Genomic DNA, 16,102 nt, shown 5'->3' with positions numbered 1-16,102 from the left:
GACCTCTTCCTGGAAAACTTGAAAGTTGTAGGGTTTTTTTTTTATTGTTTTAAACTAAGCCATTTCATTTTGTTTATCTTTTCTCTCTCTATATCTATCCAAACAGATATATAGATATAGATAGATAGATGGATATAGAAATAGATATACAAAGTTTACCCAGTAGAAACAAAAAGCCTTAGGGGTGGAAAGAAAACTTCAGTGGTGCCTAGTTCAAAAGAAGGCAGAAATGAGAGGAAATCAGGCAAACTTCAAGCCACTTACCTTGGGGCTTCCACTCCCTTCCTCGCCCTCCACAGACACATCAGTAGCCAGAATCTCGGCTTTGATGGTATCCAGAGCCCTGAGAATCCAGCTGTGTTGTCGTTTGATTTGCCTCTGCAGCTCCTTCCACTGGCTTGCAATCATCCGCAGCATGTCCTTCAGCCCTTCTCCAAAAGGAGGGGAAAGACCAAGTTACAGACTTGACTGCCTTTTTTAGCCAGTATTGTCTTTTATCCAGTAAATTAGATGAATATTTCAAATAGTTAACTTAATTTCAAATGACCATTATCATCACCTGCCACATAAGCATTTTTCCCCAAGGAGAGGGGCTGGGGATTTTTGCCTTCACATAAGGCATAAGGACACAAAAACGGAATCCCCACATAGATGCATGGCTGGGAATTGACTTAGCTTCAGTATATTGGCTAAAACAAAAATGCATGTCGAAAAAATCATGATATATAAAAATTCCTAACACTGAAGCTTCATATTCCGAAGAAAAGGCCCTGTGTGTATCTGTGTGGAGACTTTATAGCGATCAGAAAGATGTACAGAAATAGGTAAAGTGAATTCAGTGAGGGATATAGTAAATGGGCCAGAATTAAGACAGCAGTCTTTTGCATTAGCATGTCCGATTAATGCTGCTCTTTCCTTATTTGGCTGTGGTGAGATCAAAGCAAGAGCCAAATTATAATTCATCCTGTCTTATGGTCTTTTACTACCAGGATAAGTATAACCAAATGACAAAACTATTTTTTATTTATAATCTGTTCCTCATAAATACATTAATACTGGGTAGGAGTTGGTTTAAGGCCAAAACTCTTCTAATCCAATGACCAGCAAAAAAAAAAAAACATGCAAAATGTTCATGTGTGCGAATTGGCAGGGAAATAATCGGATATATCGAGACCGCCTGCCTTGTATCTGTAATGCTATCTATAAGTACCCTAATGCATATGCATTATAACTATTTGCACAATTCTCATTCATTATCTTAATGTCATTTCCAGAGCACCTACATCAAAAAAGCATGTCAACGTGAAGTTTTCAGGAATGTGATTTCAATTGAAACTCGGGTGAACAGCAAGCCCAAAATAAAATGAACAGACCATTTGGAGGCAGTATTTCATCTTATAAGTATCACAGCATTGTATGCAGTATATGAAACATTTATAAATCTTGAAGGTCAATCTGATAATGTAAATATTAATAATACATAAGGAAGGGAATATATGCAGTAATTTACAGCAATGCTTCTTCATTCTTAATAGTCTGGAGACATAAAGGCTTGCAATATTTCAGGAGGATTTACCTGCTTTGTGAGATGCAATAAGCTCGAGAAGTTGGTGTCCTTCCTCCTCCACAGCTTCCTTGAGAGCACAATGACTGTCTACATTCAACTTAAAACTCTGCAAGGAAAAATATGAGCATCAAACCCTGGCAAGGCAGTTAAACATAAAACATCCATACAAAATTACTTGCTACTTTTTATCAAGAACCACACAGCCCAATTTACCCAATAGACAAACTAATTTGCAATACTAAAAGCTATTGATATTTGGGATCTGGGCTCAAAATGTTTCCATTAGATTAGCAGAGTGCATCTGTTTGGAAACAGCTGACAAATCTAGAAATTCATTAGGTTTTTATGAAAAGTCACTTCCCGTAGGCTATATCAGGAGTAGCAGTGTTCTATAAAATACACTGAGTTTCTACCAGCACATACACGCTCTTTTCTTCACTTTTTAAAAATGTTAGTGATAGCACTATTTATGAAACCATAAAAAAATTGGCAGCATAAAATATATTAGCCTTACATGCATATATATAAATCCATTAATATAGTAAGGTTTGGATTCAGCTGTTTCCCAGACATCATACAAACCAGCGAGTATCAAAATGGATTGAGGTGCTGTACGGAGGAGTCAAATGCTTCCCAAGTCTTTGATTTTTAAAAGCTTATTTCTCACAATGTGACTCTGCTTGAAAAATGAATACGTCAAGCATATCGGGGGCATTTTTCACTCATGACAGTTATCCAAAAACCAAAAATTGCTGGTATGGCTGAATCTCAACTCAGAGCCATTTCTTTCAGGGAGCCTTCTCGATTGCTTTACAACATGGAGTTATATACTCCTTCTCCCTGCTCCTTATGTGTGTTTCTACTATAGAGTTTATCATCTGTTTTCTGCTTTCTTTCTATACTTGGCTACCAAATCATAAGCAATTTTAAAGAAATGCCAGTCTCACATTCATTTCCAACTCATGTCACACACAAGATGTTCAATAAATTCGCAGAAATAATGGATATCTGTCGAAGTGGATCAATAAAACTCTCTGAAGGGGAAGGCTTCCATTTAGGTATTTCAAGAAACACAGCTGGTTTTCCAAAAATTTCCCACCTCTGGAATGTTAGAAGGCATTCCAACCATAAGAGGTCCAATGTAGAGTAATCATAGTAACCAATCTATTGAGTCAATGGCTAGTCTTCAGGGAGAAAATCGATTCCTTGAGTTGACGAATTAGACCATGAGTTTGAAATACTGTGTGCCAAATGTTGGGTTTTCCATGACAGGGTTCCAAAATATACAACGTATTTTGCTGTCACTGAACACTCATTGAGCAATAGCTATATGCACAGCACTAAGCTTGGTGTTAAGAATATTTAACAGAATTCATGATGATACAGACCCAGTTAGAATGTAATTTGTATGAAAGAGGTTAAACTACCATAAATTGTGAAATTAGGTATCATTCATTCAAAAACCATGCATCGTGCCTGTTCTGTACACTGGACTAATAGTGAGTTAAGGGGTTTAAAACATGGCCTCTGGCATCAAAGGGCAAATAAACATGTTACTAGGAGAACAAAATACAGCCCAAGAACATCATCTTGGATGTTCAACAGTGAATCTGGGTTCTCTTTTTCATGGTGGAGGAAGGGGGGGTCTTTTTAAACCTCAAAAGAAAAAGCAGATTAAAAGAATCTGGATGTGCAGGAGATAGGGACAGAGGGATCAGACCATGAAGTATACAGATAAGAATTTTGATTAAAAAAATGTTTTTGACTCCAAAATGATGAACCATTTCATCTGACTAGAGGCAAAAGAAACAGTAAAGTTGTAGCCAAATACAATGGGGAAAAAAACAGTATTAAGTTTCCCCACAGGCTGTTCACTCTTTCTTGTATCATCTTCTTTGAGCTACAGGTATATGGTTAGATAACATAAAGTATGGCAAAGTATGGGAAGCCTAATGCTTCTGCTCAATGCAAACACTATGATATCTATGAAAAACTAAATATTTATTATTTAAAGCCAAAATATGGCTGCATGTACTTTTTGCCCCTGCAGTAGAAATCCTCAACTCTGAAGCAATGCCATGTGGATCAAGGTTCCTGTATGTTTCAGGAAGAAGGGACAAGGAAAAGAAAAACACTTGAGATTGACGTGAGAGTGCCACAATTTAGGAAGAAACCTGTTCTACAGATTTCCTTATAACTGTAAATTCAGCCTCGTGCTCTCTCTGATTCTCTGTTTACTTACAACAGACTTGTGCTGAATGGTTCGTAATCATGAGCTTCTGAAGAGGTGCATGAGGCCTATGTCTCAGAGCAAAAGAGAACCTAAGGACCTGTGAGTAGGTTGGATAATTTGACATAATTGAAGCCAAGAGTATAGAATAGATGCAGCTGGGTCTGGTTCTGCCTCAAGATGATGTGGAAGCATTTGATTAGGAAAGTGGAAAAGATGAGGTATTCATTATCAGGAAAAAGATAAGCTGATAAGCTTGATGCTATAGAAAAGACTCATTTAATATATCTGTTACCCAAATGGTACAATATTGCTTGATTTTCAGGTGCACCCATTAACCATTAATAATATCAACTAGGAATACACAATGGGCCTCTGAGAAGGCAGCCATACAGGCACATTAACAAAACTGTCAATGAAATTTCTGGCTGCTAAAGGATTCTGTAATTAGCTCTCCCTATTCTGCCCCCACTTCTTCCTTAGGGAAGGAAGCTTAGACGAAAGGGTTTTATTTTCTTTCTTTTTCTTTTTCCTTGAACCTGATACTTGGACACATTTCCATTCTTGTGCTCCTAACACATTCCCTCAGCAATGCCTGATATCCTTCTGCAATATCCACAGCATTCCCTGAAAACGCAGGGCATTCTCTGAAGATTTAATTTATGGCAACAACATTGCCATAGGTGGGTACCACATTCCTATGTCACTGATTATGTGAAATTCCTTAATTATGAGTAACCTGGGTTCTATGAGACACCAGCTCTTTTTTCACATCTTTAAAGCAGCATGTAATTGAACATCTAGAAGAGAATAACTAAGGAAATGGAAAATACAGTGACTGAACAAAGGACTGGATTATCAAAGAGATGGTACATCAGAGGCTGACCAATGGGTATTCCCATACCTGCAATCTCTAGCCTCACCAGCTCGGATAGATCTGGGAGCATTACTCCTTGGCAGAATCGAAATTTGGGGAAGCATACCGATTGTACTTTGACCATGCTCAGACTTTACAAAACAGATAAAATACTACATCTAATCCATTTTTATTCACACTTCTGAATAGCCCCATTTGATGGGAGTATGGCAGTCATGCAGATACGAAATGTAATCAAGGAAATGTATGCCTTGGTAGACAAAACTATGACAAAGGTGAAGAATGATTACTCATGAGGACTCATAAGAACAGATATGGATCCCCTGGTATAGGAAATAGTGGGAAAGACCATAATCACATTCAGAGGCTTAAAGATCCAAAATGGCTCAGCCTTAGTGGCACTGTATCGTGAACACAGACTTTCAATCATCCAATGAAATACTGTTAATGTCTGCCAGGTCCATTGAGGTCCATGAGTTTTGGGATGTTCATGAACAATCCAGCCAAAAAAAGTTATTGAGACTTTCCTGACCAATATCAGTTTTTTTTAAGGGCATAAATTAATAGATATTTACTGGGCAGTCTTTACCAGGCTTAGAGATACAAAAGGTAACAATACACAATACACAATCCTGGCACAGCAGCATATAGTCTTTTGGGTAAAAGAGATTAAAAAAAAAAAAAAAAGCTAGTAGCCTTATATGACCCAGCACAGCATAAATGTGGAATTATGGTTTAGTGTCTAATAGAGAGTGATGGGAAATTCAGCAAACTGAAGAGTAATATGCCCTACCCAACAAGATTTTGTTTTTAATTAAAGTATCATGCTGGCCAAGTAAAATCAAGACTGTGGGCTATATTCGGTGTAAGTGTCATAAGTGCTGGATAGGTGCTGTGGGATTCCAAGCTGGGCGCCAGGCTCTGCACAGCCTTGCAGGGAGGTTGCAGAGAAAGGACTAATTTGTATGCAGGCCTGGAGATAGTGTTTATTGCAGCAGGAAGTGGGAAGCCAGGAGCAGCTCTGTGTGGTTGAGACAGGGTACATGCAGGAGAGGTGGAAGCTGTGGCTACAGATGGTCATTAACTCCAAGGGCCATGAAAGAGTCAGGCAAGACGATGTCAGCAACACTGGAGAGGGACTAGTGCAGTTCTGTGTTCTAGAAAGCTCTCTCTGGTTGTTGTGCAGAGGTGATTTTAAAAGGGCAGACTGGAGACAAGCAGGCCATTTAGGAGGCTGCTACGGTAATACAGGCCAGATGTTTCTGCATGCTCACAATTTTTTTAATTAAAAAAAGGTATACTTTTCTTCTAAATGAATGAAAGAAGAAAAAATGGAGAAAATCTTCTGTCTTTTTAAGTTTTTCTCAGTGTGTGAGAGCAGCGTGTGCCAGAATTTAGTTCTTTGGCTGTTCTGATGATAAATACCAAAGGTTATTAGTCAGGAGTCTCCCAATGTGAAAGACATATTGAACTGATGAACTTTTACTCCCACTGTCATTTTAAAGAGATGGTATATATGCTGATGAATAAGGCACTTGATGACACTTTTTCTTCACACAAAAGATTTTTACTACCCTAAGAAAATGAAAACTTGCCTTTTTTTTTTTTTTTTTTTTTTTTTTTTACAAGGGGAGGAGGAAGAATGTGTGTTCAATCAGAAAAGCAGAGGCTTAAAAAGTCACCTGCCACCTGCCTGGGGCCATCTCCACCCAGGCTCCACTCTGAGACATACATACACCACCCTGCGTTCCCGCAGGGGCTCTTCGTGAGGAAGAAAGTCCCATCCCCTGGGTCGCGCCTGGCAGGTCCTCTTCCCCTCTCCCCAATGCCATCGACAGAGTATGATCATCTTGTCCTCAAAATATAAAATACACCTCACAAACGCCATATGTGCCAAGAAGTTAAAGATTTTTATGAGTAAACAGTTATTTAAGAACCTCCTAAAAACTTGACAAGGCATTATACAGCCATTCAAGTGAAGATTATGAAATCACATGAAAAATACACAGAATGTATTGCAAGCCCAAGAAAATGAAGATTCAGAATTGCATCTGTGATGGCAGTATACCTAGGTAAATGAATAGTCCCAGTGCACGGAAACAGAAGACCGCGAGGAAACAGAACAAAATGTGAACACCATTTGCGCAGGGCAGGACTTGGAGTTAACGGAGTCTGGTCTCTTGGAATGAGCTCTCAGTGCTTTGGCTTTCTACAACAGAAGATGAAAATTATACTGACTTCTAGGTTATTGTGAGAACTAGAGATAATGATTATAAAGCATTGACGCTGTGCCCGGAAATAAGTGGGACCCAAGAAAAATCATTACGACTTTTAAGTTCTTTTTCTCTATTTTCCAAACGTGTTCTGTGGGAAATAGTACTTTCTGGTGACTTCAGACGACAAGGAGCACTTACTGCCGAGGCTCTCTGAACTCCGCCAGGGCAGATAGCACATTGTCTTTCCTTCAGTGTCACCGCCCAGCACACACCTGTCCACAGGGGGCGCCCAAACATAGATGCTGCCTTCTGAGATTGGGGCAGAGGGCACGCCCACCCAGAGGCCAATGATTTGGGGCTTCCTCTTGCCTCAAGTGCGTGCTCTTGAGCAAATCATCTAACCCTTGTGGGCTTCTGTTTCCTTGTCTGCAGTCCAGGCATTTGGACTCAATATTTTCCAGTCCTTGGACACGTTGATTTTATCTTTCAGCCAGACAGTTCAGGATAGGTGGCTTGGGAAACTTTTTATTTATTCTAAACTAGAAAATTTTCAAAGGGGAAAGAATCCCAAAGGCCATCTAACCATTCATCTACCCCAGGGCTGCTCCGTCCCTCAACCATCCCTGGCAGATGTGTTCATTCTATTTTTAACTATCTCCAGGGAAGTTTCTTCTAACTTCTCATCCTGAGTCTGCAACATTTCTTCTCAGGAATTTAAGAGCTCTGTGCAAAGCAGCACGAGCTTTCCTCTGCTTCAGATTCTCTTGCCAAGTCAACTCTCCAGTGTGGGAGTTGGAAATCAAAAACATTGTGAGAATATGCCAACAAAATCCACACGTCCAATCAGTCATCAAGCCCTGCCAATTAATTTCTCCATCCTCGACTCTTCCACATTGACTAACACTGCCTTTGTGTCAGGCCCCCATCATCATCCCTTGCCAGGTTGACTTCGAGAGCTTTGGTCATGGCCCCTCAAAACTGCATTTATTCCTTATTTGTGGCATGCCTGTGAAGGCACAGGCATTGTCCTAAGCACGCAGGATGTGGCTGTGAACAAGGTAAATATAGCCCCTGACCTCACAGAGCTCATAGTCTAATGGGGGGTGGAGGATGTGCATCTTACAAACAGATAGTTGCAATTGATTGCGTCAAGGAGGCCATGACATCATGTAGGTGCTGGTTGACAGCATGGACTCTGGAACTGGATGGCCTGGGTTCAAATCTCGGCTCTTCCATCACCCACCCACTGTGTAACTGTGGGGAACCTCTGGGTACTCAGTTTGTTCAACTTTAAAAAGGGAGAAATGTTAGTGCCTACTTCACGAGATTGCTGTGAGGAAGAAAGGCCTTTTTACCAGTAGAACACAGCCTGGCATATCATAATAGCTCAATGAAAACCATCTTATTATACAGAATGGCCTGCCTCCAAAACAACCGAAAAAGATGCTCCTTCTCTTAAAATCCTCCAATAGCTTCCCAGCATTGTAGGATAAGGTCCAGCCTCTGGCATGCCCTACAGAGCCCTCTAAAATTCCAACCAAGTCTGCTTCTCAGGTCCCATGTCTGCCTTGAAATGTGCCTGAAAGGCTTCAAGTTTCCAGCTTACACCAGCCATCTCGCTCCTCTCAGACTCTGCTCTCGCTCCTCTCAGACTCTGCTCTCGCTGGGACCTCTGGTAAGGACTGGTATGGACAGTCTTCCCCTTCCCCTGGCTAAGCCCTGCTCATTCTTTAAGATTCACCTCAGGGGTCAATCTCTCTAGCAAGTTTTCCCTGACTTTCTTTTATCCTCCCGGTGTGCACGTTCTCCTAAGTATCCCCAGTACTTGTGCAGAGCTCAAACCGTTACTTGCTGCCATGTTGGATAACTAACTGGTGATGTGTGTGCTTCCCAGCTGTGAGTTCCTTGAGTTCCTTCTCTATCATTTTTGAATCCACAGTGCTTTGGACGGTGCCTGGCACACAGAACACGCCTACCAAATGTGCAGGGAACAAATAAAGATTCAGAACAAAAAACTTCCACGTAGCTCTCAAACTGCACATGGTACTTTGGGAGATGTTGGTGCAGTCACTGTTTGCTTGGAAGTGGTAGATAAATGTCTCCAAATTTTACTCAGTGAACACCATGTAAATGAGCTGTCATGTTCCTTCCCTTACAAAATTACTTGCCAATTACACTTAGATGATTCCAGTGTAATTGCCATGTAAACTGTATCCTGGCTGAGATAGCCCAAATCATCAATTTAACTTTACCCTCTCATCATATGGTACTTACCACATAATTAAATAAATGGTCAGCCACCACCACAATTGTCTATCTCCCCAACAAAATGAAGTGGCTACATTTGTTGCTGATTTATCAGTTATGACAACACGCAACACACCTTCAGGTATAATATCAGAAGCTTAAAAAATTTAAAAGCACTATGTACTCTTGAGAAAGATATTCCAAGTTTATGATCAAAAAGAGAAGCATTATAAAAACTTTGTTTTCCTTTAAAAAAAAAAAAAGAAGAAGAAGTCACTAAGATATAAAGACAAAAAAAAAACCCCTCATTCCTCCTAAGGAGACTTTCTTCCTAAAACCTCAGATAATAAAAACATCTCCAAGCACTTGAAGGTGAGTTTAGCTCTTCAAACAAATCACAATTTCTTTCAAATAAACAGTTGCATTTTTCCTGTGTGGAAGGCAAAATGTATTTTACTTAAGGTTGACATTCTTTCCTGATTGACTTTCTAATATTTTATGCAAGAAGCAGATACATGGGAGAGATCCTAAATGTTGACAGTGCCTCTTAGTGACCACATTTTCATTTGCTTTTCTGGATGCCACCTCCACACCTGGCACAGGTAATCACATTGACTTCCCAGCATGGCCACATTAGGCCAAATGGATTCTCAAACAGGGGTTCTGTCTAAAGGGACCATTTGACTTCCAGAACACACTGCTCTGAGGCTCTGATTGTAAAAGAGGTCAATGCTGGCCCAAATATCACTCTACCCCCTGCAGTGGAATAACTGATGTGCAGCAGCCCCTACAGATGTGAAGTCACCGAGGTGATGGATGGATACAAGTACATTATTCACATGTACATCTGCTAATATGCAGGTCCCAGTGCAAACACCAAGACTTAAGAATATTATGTGGATTTAGGACAATCCCTGAAGGACTCTACTTCCATTAAAAATTTGTTTGGCAGCCTGGGGCAAATCTATTCCAACTCCCACATGCTTCATGCATTTGAGAGGGGGAACCAAACTGCTTTAAAAAATAAATTTAATAAATTTTGTAATGTCAAATCATTAACATCCTGTCTAGTCATATCGTCTTCGTATTTTGAAAGAGCAACATTAACCTGTGGGATTTTTTTTAAACCTTTCTAATATCTGAGTTAACATTTTTATTTTCCTTGGGTTTTCTGCCAAAGGGAATGAATTACATCCTGAAAACAGGAGAAAACATTCCAATTTTTTCCCTCTATAGGCATTTCTCTTGTCACAAATATACCAGACAATACTCAGAAAGCTCTGTGACCAGAGTCCATTTGGGTTTGGAAACAGTAGAGGAAATAATTTAACTTGCAGACATTCCCGGTTATTGTTTGCTGATTTACAATACTAGTTATAATTTGCTGCCTGTAATGGTTGTAACACTGCTCTTACAAATGCTCATTCATTCATCTAGCAGATATTTTTAGTACCTATTATGCACATGCAAGGCTGGGTGTCAGAGAAGACAGCAGAGACACACAAGCCATCCCCTCAAGTAGGTGACAGTCTGGGTGGATGGGGAGAAATCCAACCTCTCTAGGGACACCTGAGCTTCTCACACCACATATTCTTCTCAGGTCTCCAAGGAAAATGCTCACGATTCTCCCCAAATGAGCAAAGTATCCTCACATACAACGTGCTCATTTGATCTTCACAACAATCTTCAGTAGCCATAGCAGGCGTTTTTTCATGTCAGATCTGTTTCAGGCCTGAAACTCTTACCTTAATATCACTTATATTGAGCGAACAGCTTCAAGATTCCCAAATTCCACGTGACACAGTAAGTATGTAGCATCTGCACATGGGTCTACACAGGAAGAGAGGCGGGAGGTGACAGCACCCGGGCTCAGGTGAGTTAGGTCCCGCACTGGCTTCTGTCCATATAGTGTCCTGCAGCCTGTGCTGGAAGCCTCATGGTCCAAAGCCAGTCTGCAAACATTCTCCTCAGCACTTAGCTTATCACTGCCCTAAGTAAAAAGTGCTTAAGAAATGCAGTGTTTCCCTGGCATCCTAATTTTAAACACCCATTCTGTCCTAAAAAGAGCAATAAACAAAATAATAAATTGGTAAAATGTTTAGCCACCAACAATTTTCAAAACGATGAGAACTGCTGGGTATCACCGCTCAAGTCCTTAAACTGAGTCAGGCCAAGAGTGTATTCCCGGGTGCTCTGAACAGTTCAGGGATCCTTTTAAACTGAAAACGGAAGACAATATTATTTGTCTCCTAGATGTACAGAATTAGTTCTATGAGCCAAGGAACGGGGTCCAGAACTTCCACATGGCCAAAATGAGCCTCCTGTCCCCACACATCAACATCAAAATGCCTGCATGCTTATGAATTCCCACCAGAGCTTTCCATTCCCAACCCACCAAAGGAAGTAACTCAAGGCTGGGAGTTGAGTATTTTAAATCCCCCAAAGAGAGGTAATGCTGCTCCTTACTAAACTCTCAGCTATTCACCTTAAGCTGATGGGAATCAAGGGCAATAAGCAAATGGAACTTCAAAGCTCCTACGAGGCCACCAGCTCTGCTCAGCAAGGCTGAGGGAAGTGGCGGCCAAACTCAAACAGTTCAGGCTTTTGAAGTCTAACCGACTGCCTCCTGTTAGCTGAGCGATACAGTCGCTGCTGTACAGTGGCAGCTGCTGGTCTTGCAAAGCTCTGCCTTCTTCGGCCAGGGCTGCCTATCATCTCAGCAGAGAAAGGCAGCCAGGCAGAGGTGGGCACCAGAAAGTGGGAAAAAGAAAAGCTCATCATCTCTTAACTTCAAGCAATGAAAAATGGAGCTGAGGTGGAGAGAGGAGGGCAAGCAAAAGAAAATCAGCTGAGTGTATTTTGGGAAATTTTCTTGTACGGCTAAAAACTCTGTTATTAGTATGTTGTGTGTGGTTTTTTTTAATGAAACAAATGAAAGCTATTTAATAAAAAATACGCTATAGCATGAAGTTTTAAATATAGATGATAAATGCGTCAAAGTATCTGTATGGCGATTTTGTTAGCCAGGAACATTACCACTTTAATCCAGTCTGTCTTTATAAGTACTTAGGGTAATGACACATTAAAGAAAAATTTTCAAACCCTTCAAGGATACCAAGACTGTAAGCACTCTCTGCAGGATTTGGGTGCTTCTCTGCCACCTTGTGGTAGCACTCTCAAATTGCAGGTACCGATCCTAAAAAGAACAACGAAGTTCTAGAAGGTGGGCTTTAAAAGTTACCCCTATAAACACATACTCAACCTCTGTACACACATAAACATAGACCCTACTCACTTTTCCGGGCCTGTAGCAAAACCTGTCCCTAGCGTATGATGGGACTTTCATTACATGGGGGCCCTCAGCTGCTGCTATAAACAGACACTAATGGGACAAGGAGGAGATTTTTAACTGATGTTAAAAAAAACCCTGAATGATCATTGCAGTATTATTTGCGAAAGCATAAATAAGGACGCAGCTTAAATAGCCATCATCATGGGAACGATTACATAAACTGCGGCGCATCCACACAATAAAATATTAAGGAGCTGCTAAAAGTAAAATGGGTAGTAGATCTTCATGTACTGACAGAAGGATGTCTGAGATATCTTTAGATATAAAAAGCAAGTCATTGAACAGTATGTATAATATGAATTTTAAAAACTCTTAAAATGTATGCACTTTTACATAAAGAGGTCCAAAAGGATATAGAACAACCTGTTTATGCAAGTTATCCAAAGAAGGGTAAGACTTTTCACTTTTATTTTTACAGTCCTTTATACAGTTTGAATTTTTTTTCCAGTGAATATAATGTTTCCTTTACTTCCATAATATCAGCATCGGCATGAAAGACAAAATTTCCTTCACCTTCAGCACATGCCCCCCATGGTCACTGAGCTTTTGTAACATCTGCCCCCTCTTTCCCATGTAATATTCCTTGTAATGCTCACGTTCCCCAGTTCCACACACCCCCAGATGGCCCTAGAGCTTCAATCCCACTCTACACAGAGAAGCTTTCTGACACTTTTCATACTCTCAATAACATTCAAGTCTTGGTCCGATTTTTGTTAGCTGTGAGGTAGCAGGCCTTGCTGTGCTATTGTCAAGGACATTAGTAGCCTCAGGGGAGAGTAGGGAAGAGGAAACAGACTTTGGCAAGGAGGTTTCTGACTATTGAGAGAGAACATCAAAAAGAGAACTCTGACTCATCCCCCTCCCACTAATCTAACCACTCTCCTCTGTTCTTACCTACCTTCTACCTAATCCTGACCCACATCCTCTCTAGTTTTCTCATGGTTAGTCATCATTTCATCCATGCATTCAATAACAGCCTCCCTGATCTTAGGTTTGTTCCACCCATGCCTAGGTAAGCAAGCTCCCTGGAACACATTGGTCTTTAGGGATGGAATCCGAACATGCTTTTGACACAGGTAGAGACCTGTTGCCTGCTTATCAGCCTGGCCTTGACGTCTGCTGAACCCTGGATTCTTCAAACTGTTGAGATATCCATGTTCTTTTGGAAGAGAATCCCCCAAATACTATCCTTTTAACATACTTTCTATTCACATCATAGATCTGGAACTCATTTCCTTAATATATACAAAACTCCCATAAATCTTAAAGCAAAAAGCCAATGACCCAACAGAAAAAAAAATAGGCTAAGTATATGAGCAGACAGTTCTCAGAAAATAAATACAAATGACTCCTAAAAATATGAAGAGGTACTCGACTCCACTTAAAAGATAAGAAATACAAACTAAACTACAATGAGATGCTATTTGTAACTATCAAATGGACAAAGATCCCCAATGTGATAACATACTTCATAGCAAGGATGTGCAGATATGGAGGCATTCTCATGCCCTCCTGAGTATAAACTGGTACAATCGCTATCAAGGACAATTTCGCAATACGGAAAAATTGTAAATGTGTATAACCTTTGGTCCAGAAATTTCACAGGTAAGGTATTTACTCCAAGGATATACTTACAACGATGCAATATGATGAATATACAAGGATATTCACTGAGGCGCTGTTCATAATTTTAAAAAAGACTGCAAACAACCTAAGTTTTCATCAATAAAGAACTAGCTAAGTGAATTATGGCATATTCATAAATGCAACACTGTGCAGCCATTCTAAAGGATAAAGTAGTTCTAACTTTACTGATTTTGAATTATTGGTAACATACGTCAAGGGAACAAAGTTAAGTACACATATGCATTTGTTTCCAAATACCTCGAATAACTCTGAAAGAATATAAAGAACCAAGGAAAGTGGATGCCTCAGAGGAAGAGAATCGGTCACCGAGGGGACAGAGGTAGGAGGCTTAATTTTGACTTTCTACCTTTTTACTCCCTTCCTTTATTTACCTTCAGAATTTTGTGTAACATCCACATATTCATGAGCCAAACACACACACACACACACACACGCACACCTTAAAAAACTGATAACATCGTCTGTACCAGCATATCTTTCGAATGCTACACTCAAACCCATTTTCCATTATGCTCATAGTTATTCTTTCTCTAAGCCATGGACCTCATCCAGTTAATCAATGTCAAAATGACCCTACCCCCATGGACTTTACAGTTGATCCATGTCATTCTCCTGTTCTAAAATAAAATCAAACACTCACGGAGCCCCTTTGCGCCCAGAGAATCATTCAACCCATTAAAAAGACATTCAATCTCCTTCACCATCAGCCCCAACCTGAAAGACCCCAACCCGATCTCAGCCACACAAGATGACTCACCACACCTCCCTTACTTGGCCGTAAAGTTTCCTCCTCTCTCTTCTCCTCCCTTCTCTATCCAAAAGATCACATATGGCCGGCGAGGTCTACATCCAATTATTTCTTTGAGGCTTCTTTACTCTCAGGAAGAACCAATAAAACTTCTCTCTGTGCTCCTAACAGTACTTTGCTTATCCTACAAGAAGTTTACTGCTCAAAATTATATTACATTTATCTTTTATGGCTCTAGAGATGACTACATTTAATCTGTGGTCATCTCCCTTAGATTGCAAATCCCTGGAAGAAAGAAGCCAAACTCATTCATCATCTATTCCTAGCACCTACATAATTGCCTGGCACACACAGATGCTTGATATACATGAACTCCTCAACACCGTTTCTCCCCATGTTTCCTCATTCATCAAACTGAATTAAGAATATTGTTCCTTCAATGCTATATCTATGGAGCTGGTTAATGTTTTCCCAATATGACCTGGTACTATCTATGCAAATTTATCTCCCAAGTTTAAGCCAGGCCCTTGTGCTTAGTTCTTCTTCCTAACTCTTGCACAGCTGTCTGGAGTCAGCTAGACTTTGCTTTCTCCTACTAGATATCTGATCAGCTATAGATTTTAGAAACTGCTGGTTTGTTTTCCTGCAATTGGTTTTATATGATGTGGTGCCCATTTGGTGAGTTAGGCATGCATAGAGAGTACTTGGGAGATCAGAGTTATCTTTTCAAAAGCAAATATGGATGTGAAATGAAATCTCTAGAGGGAGAAGTTGCTGTCCTGCTCTGCTGCTTTACTCATAAGCACTCTCACTCTGAAGATATTATGAATTCTCTTAAAGGAAAAAATCTAAATAGTTTGCCCAGAACTATTTATGATGCTTCTATTCATAACTCATCTAGTCAAAAACAGCTTTTGGTGACTTCTGTTTCTTTAGACACTAAGAAAGGTGATGAGAGAAACCACCTAAATGTCCATCAACAGGTGAAAGGATAAACAAATTGTGATAACTCTGTACAATGGAATATTACTCAGCAAATCAAACGAATAAGCAGTTGAAACATGGCAACATCAAAATAGGTGAAAGAAACCTGGGGCAAGGGGAGATGAGAGAGAAGAGACAGAGGACACATTTTGTTTGACTCCATTTATGTAAAATTCTAGAAAGTACAAAAATAATCTTCATAGTAACAGAAAGCAGGTCAGTAATTGCTTACGG

General features: G+C 40.2%; 1 protein-coding gene across 6 annotated transcripts in view; it reads right to left on the bottom strand.

Annotated features, from left to right (window-relative positions):
• AKAP6 (A-kinase anchoring protein 6) overlaps window positions 1-16,102 on the bottom strand; it is a 503,026-nt gene that overhangs the window by 219,779 nt on the left and 267,145 nt on the right. For 5 of the 6 annotated variants that reach the window (XM_034648359.1, XM_019798936.2, XM_019798937.2 and 2 more), the window contains 2 exons: window positions 1,577-1,673; window positions 265-431 (listed from right to left, as the gene is read on the bottom strand). In XM_034648359.1, the coding sequence (XP_034504250.1) occupies window positions 265-431; window positions 1,577-1,673 (264 nt within the window). The remainder of the gene's footprint in view (window positions 1-264; window positions 432-1,576; window positions 1,674-16,102) is intronic. The other variant, XM_034648361.1, reaches the window with a different exon arrangement.

Source organism: Ailuropoda melanoleuca, chromosome 20 (genome assembly GCF_002007445.2).
Source record: "Ailuropoda melanoleuca isolate Jingjing chromosome 20, ASM200744v2, whole genome shotgun sequence".
NCBI classification, from domain to species: domain Eukaryota; kingdom Metazoa; phylum Chordata; class Mammalia; order Carnivora; family Ursidae; genus Ailuropoda; species Ailuropoda melanoleuca.
The sequence above is the reverse complement of the archived record's forward strand: the minus strand, read 5'-3'. Positions and strand labels throughout refer to the sequence as shown.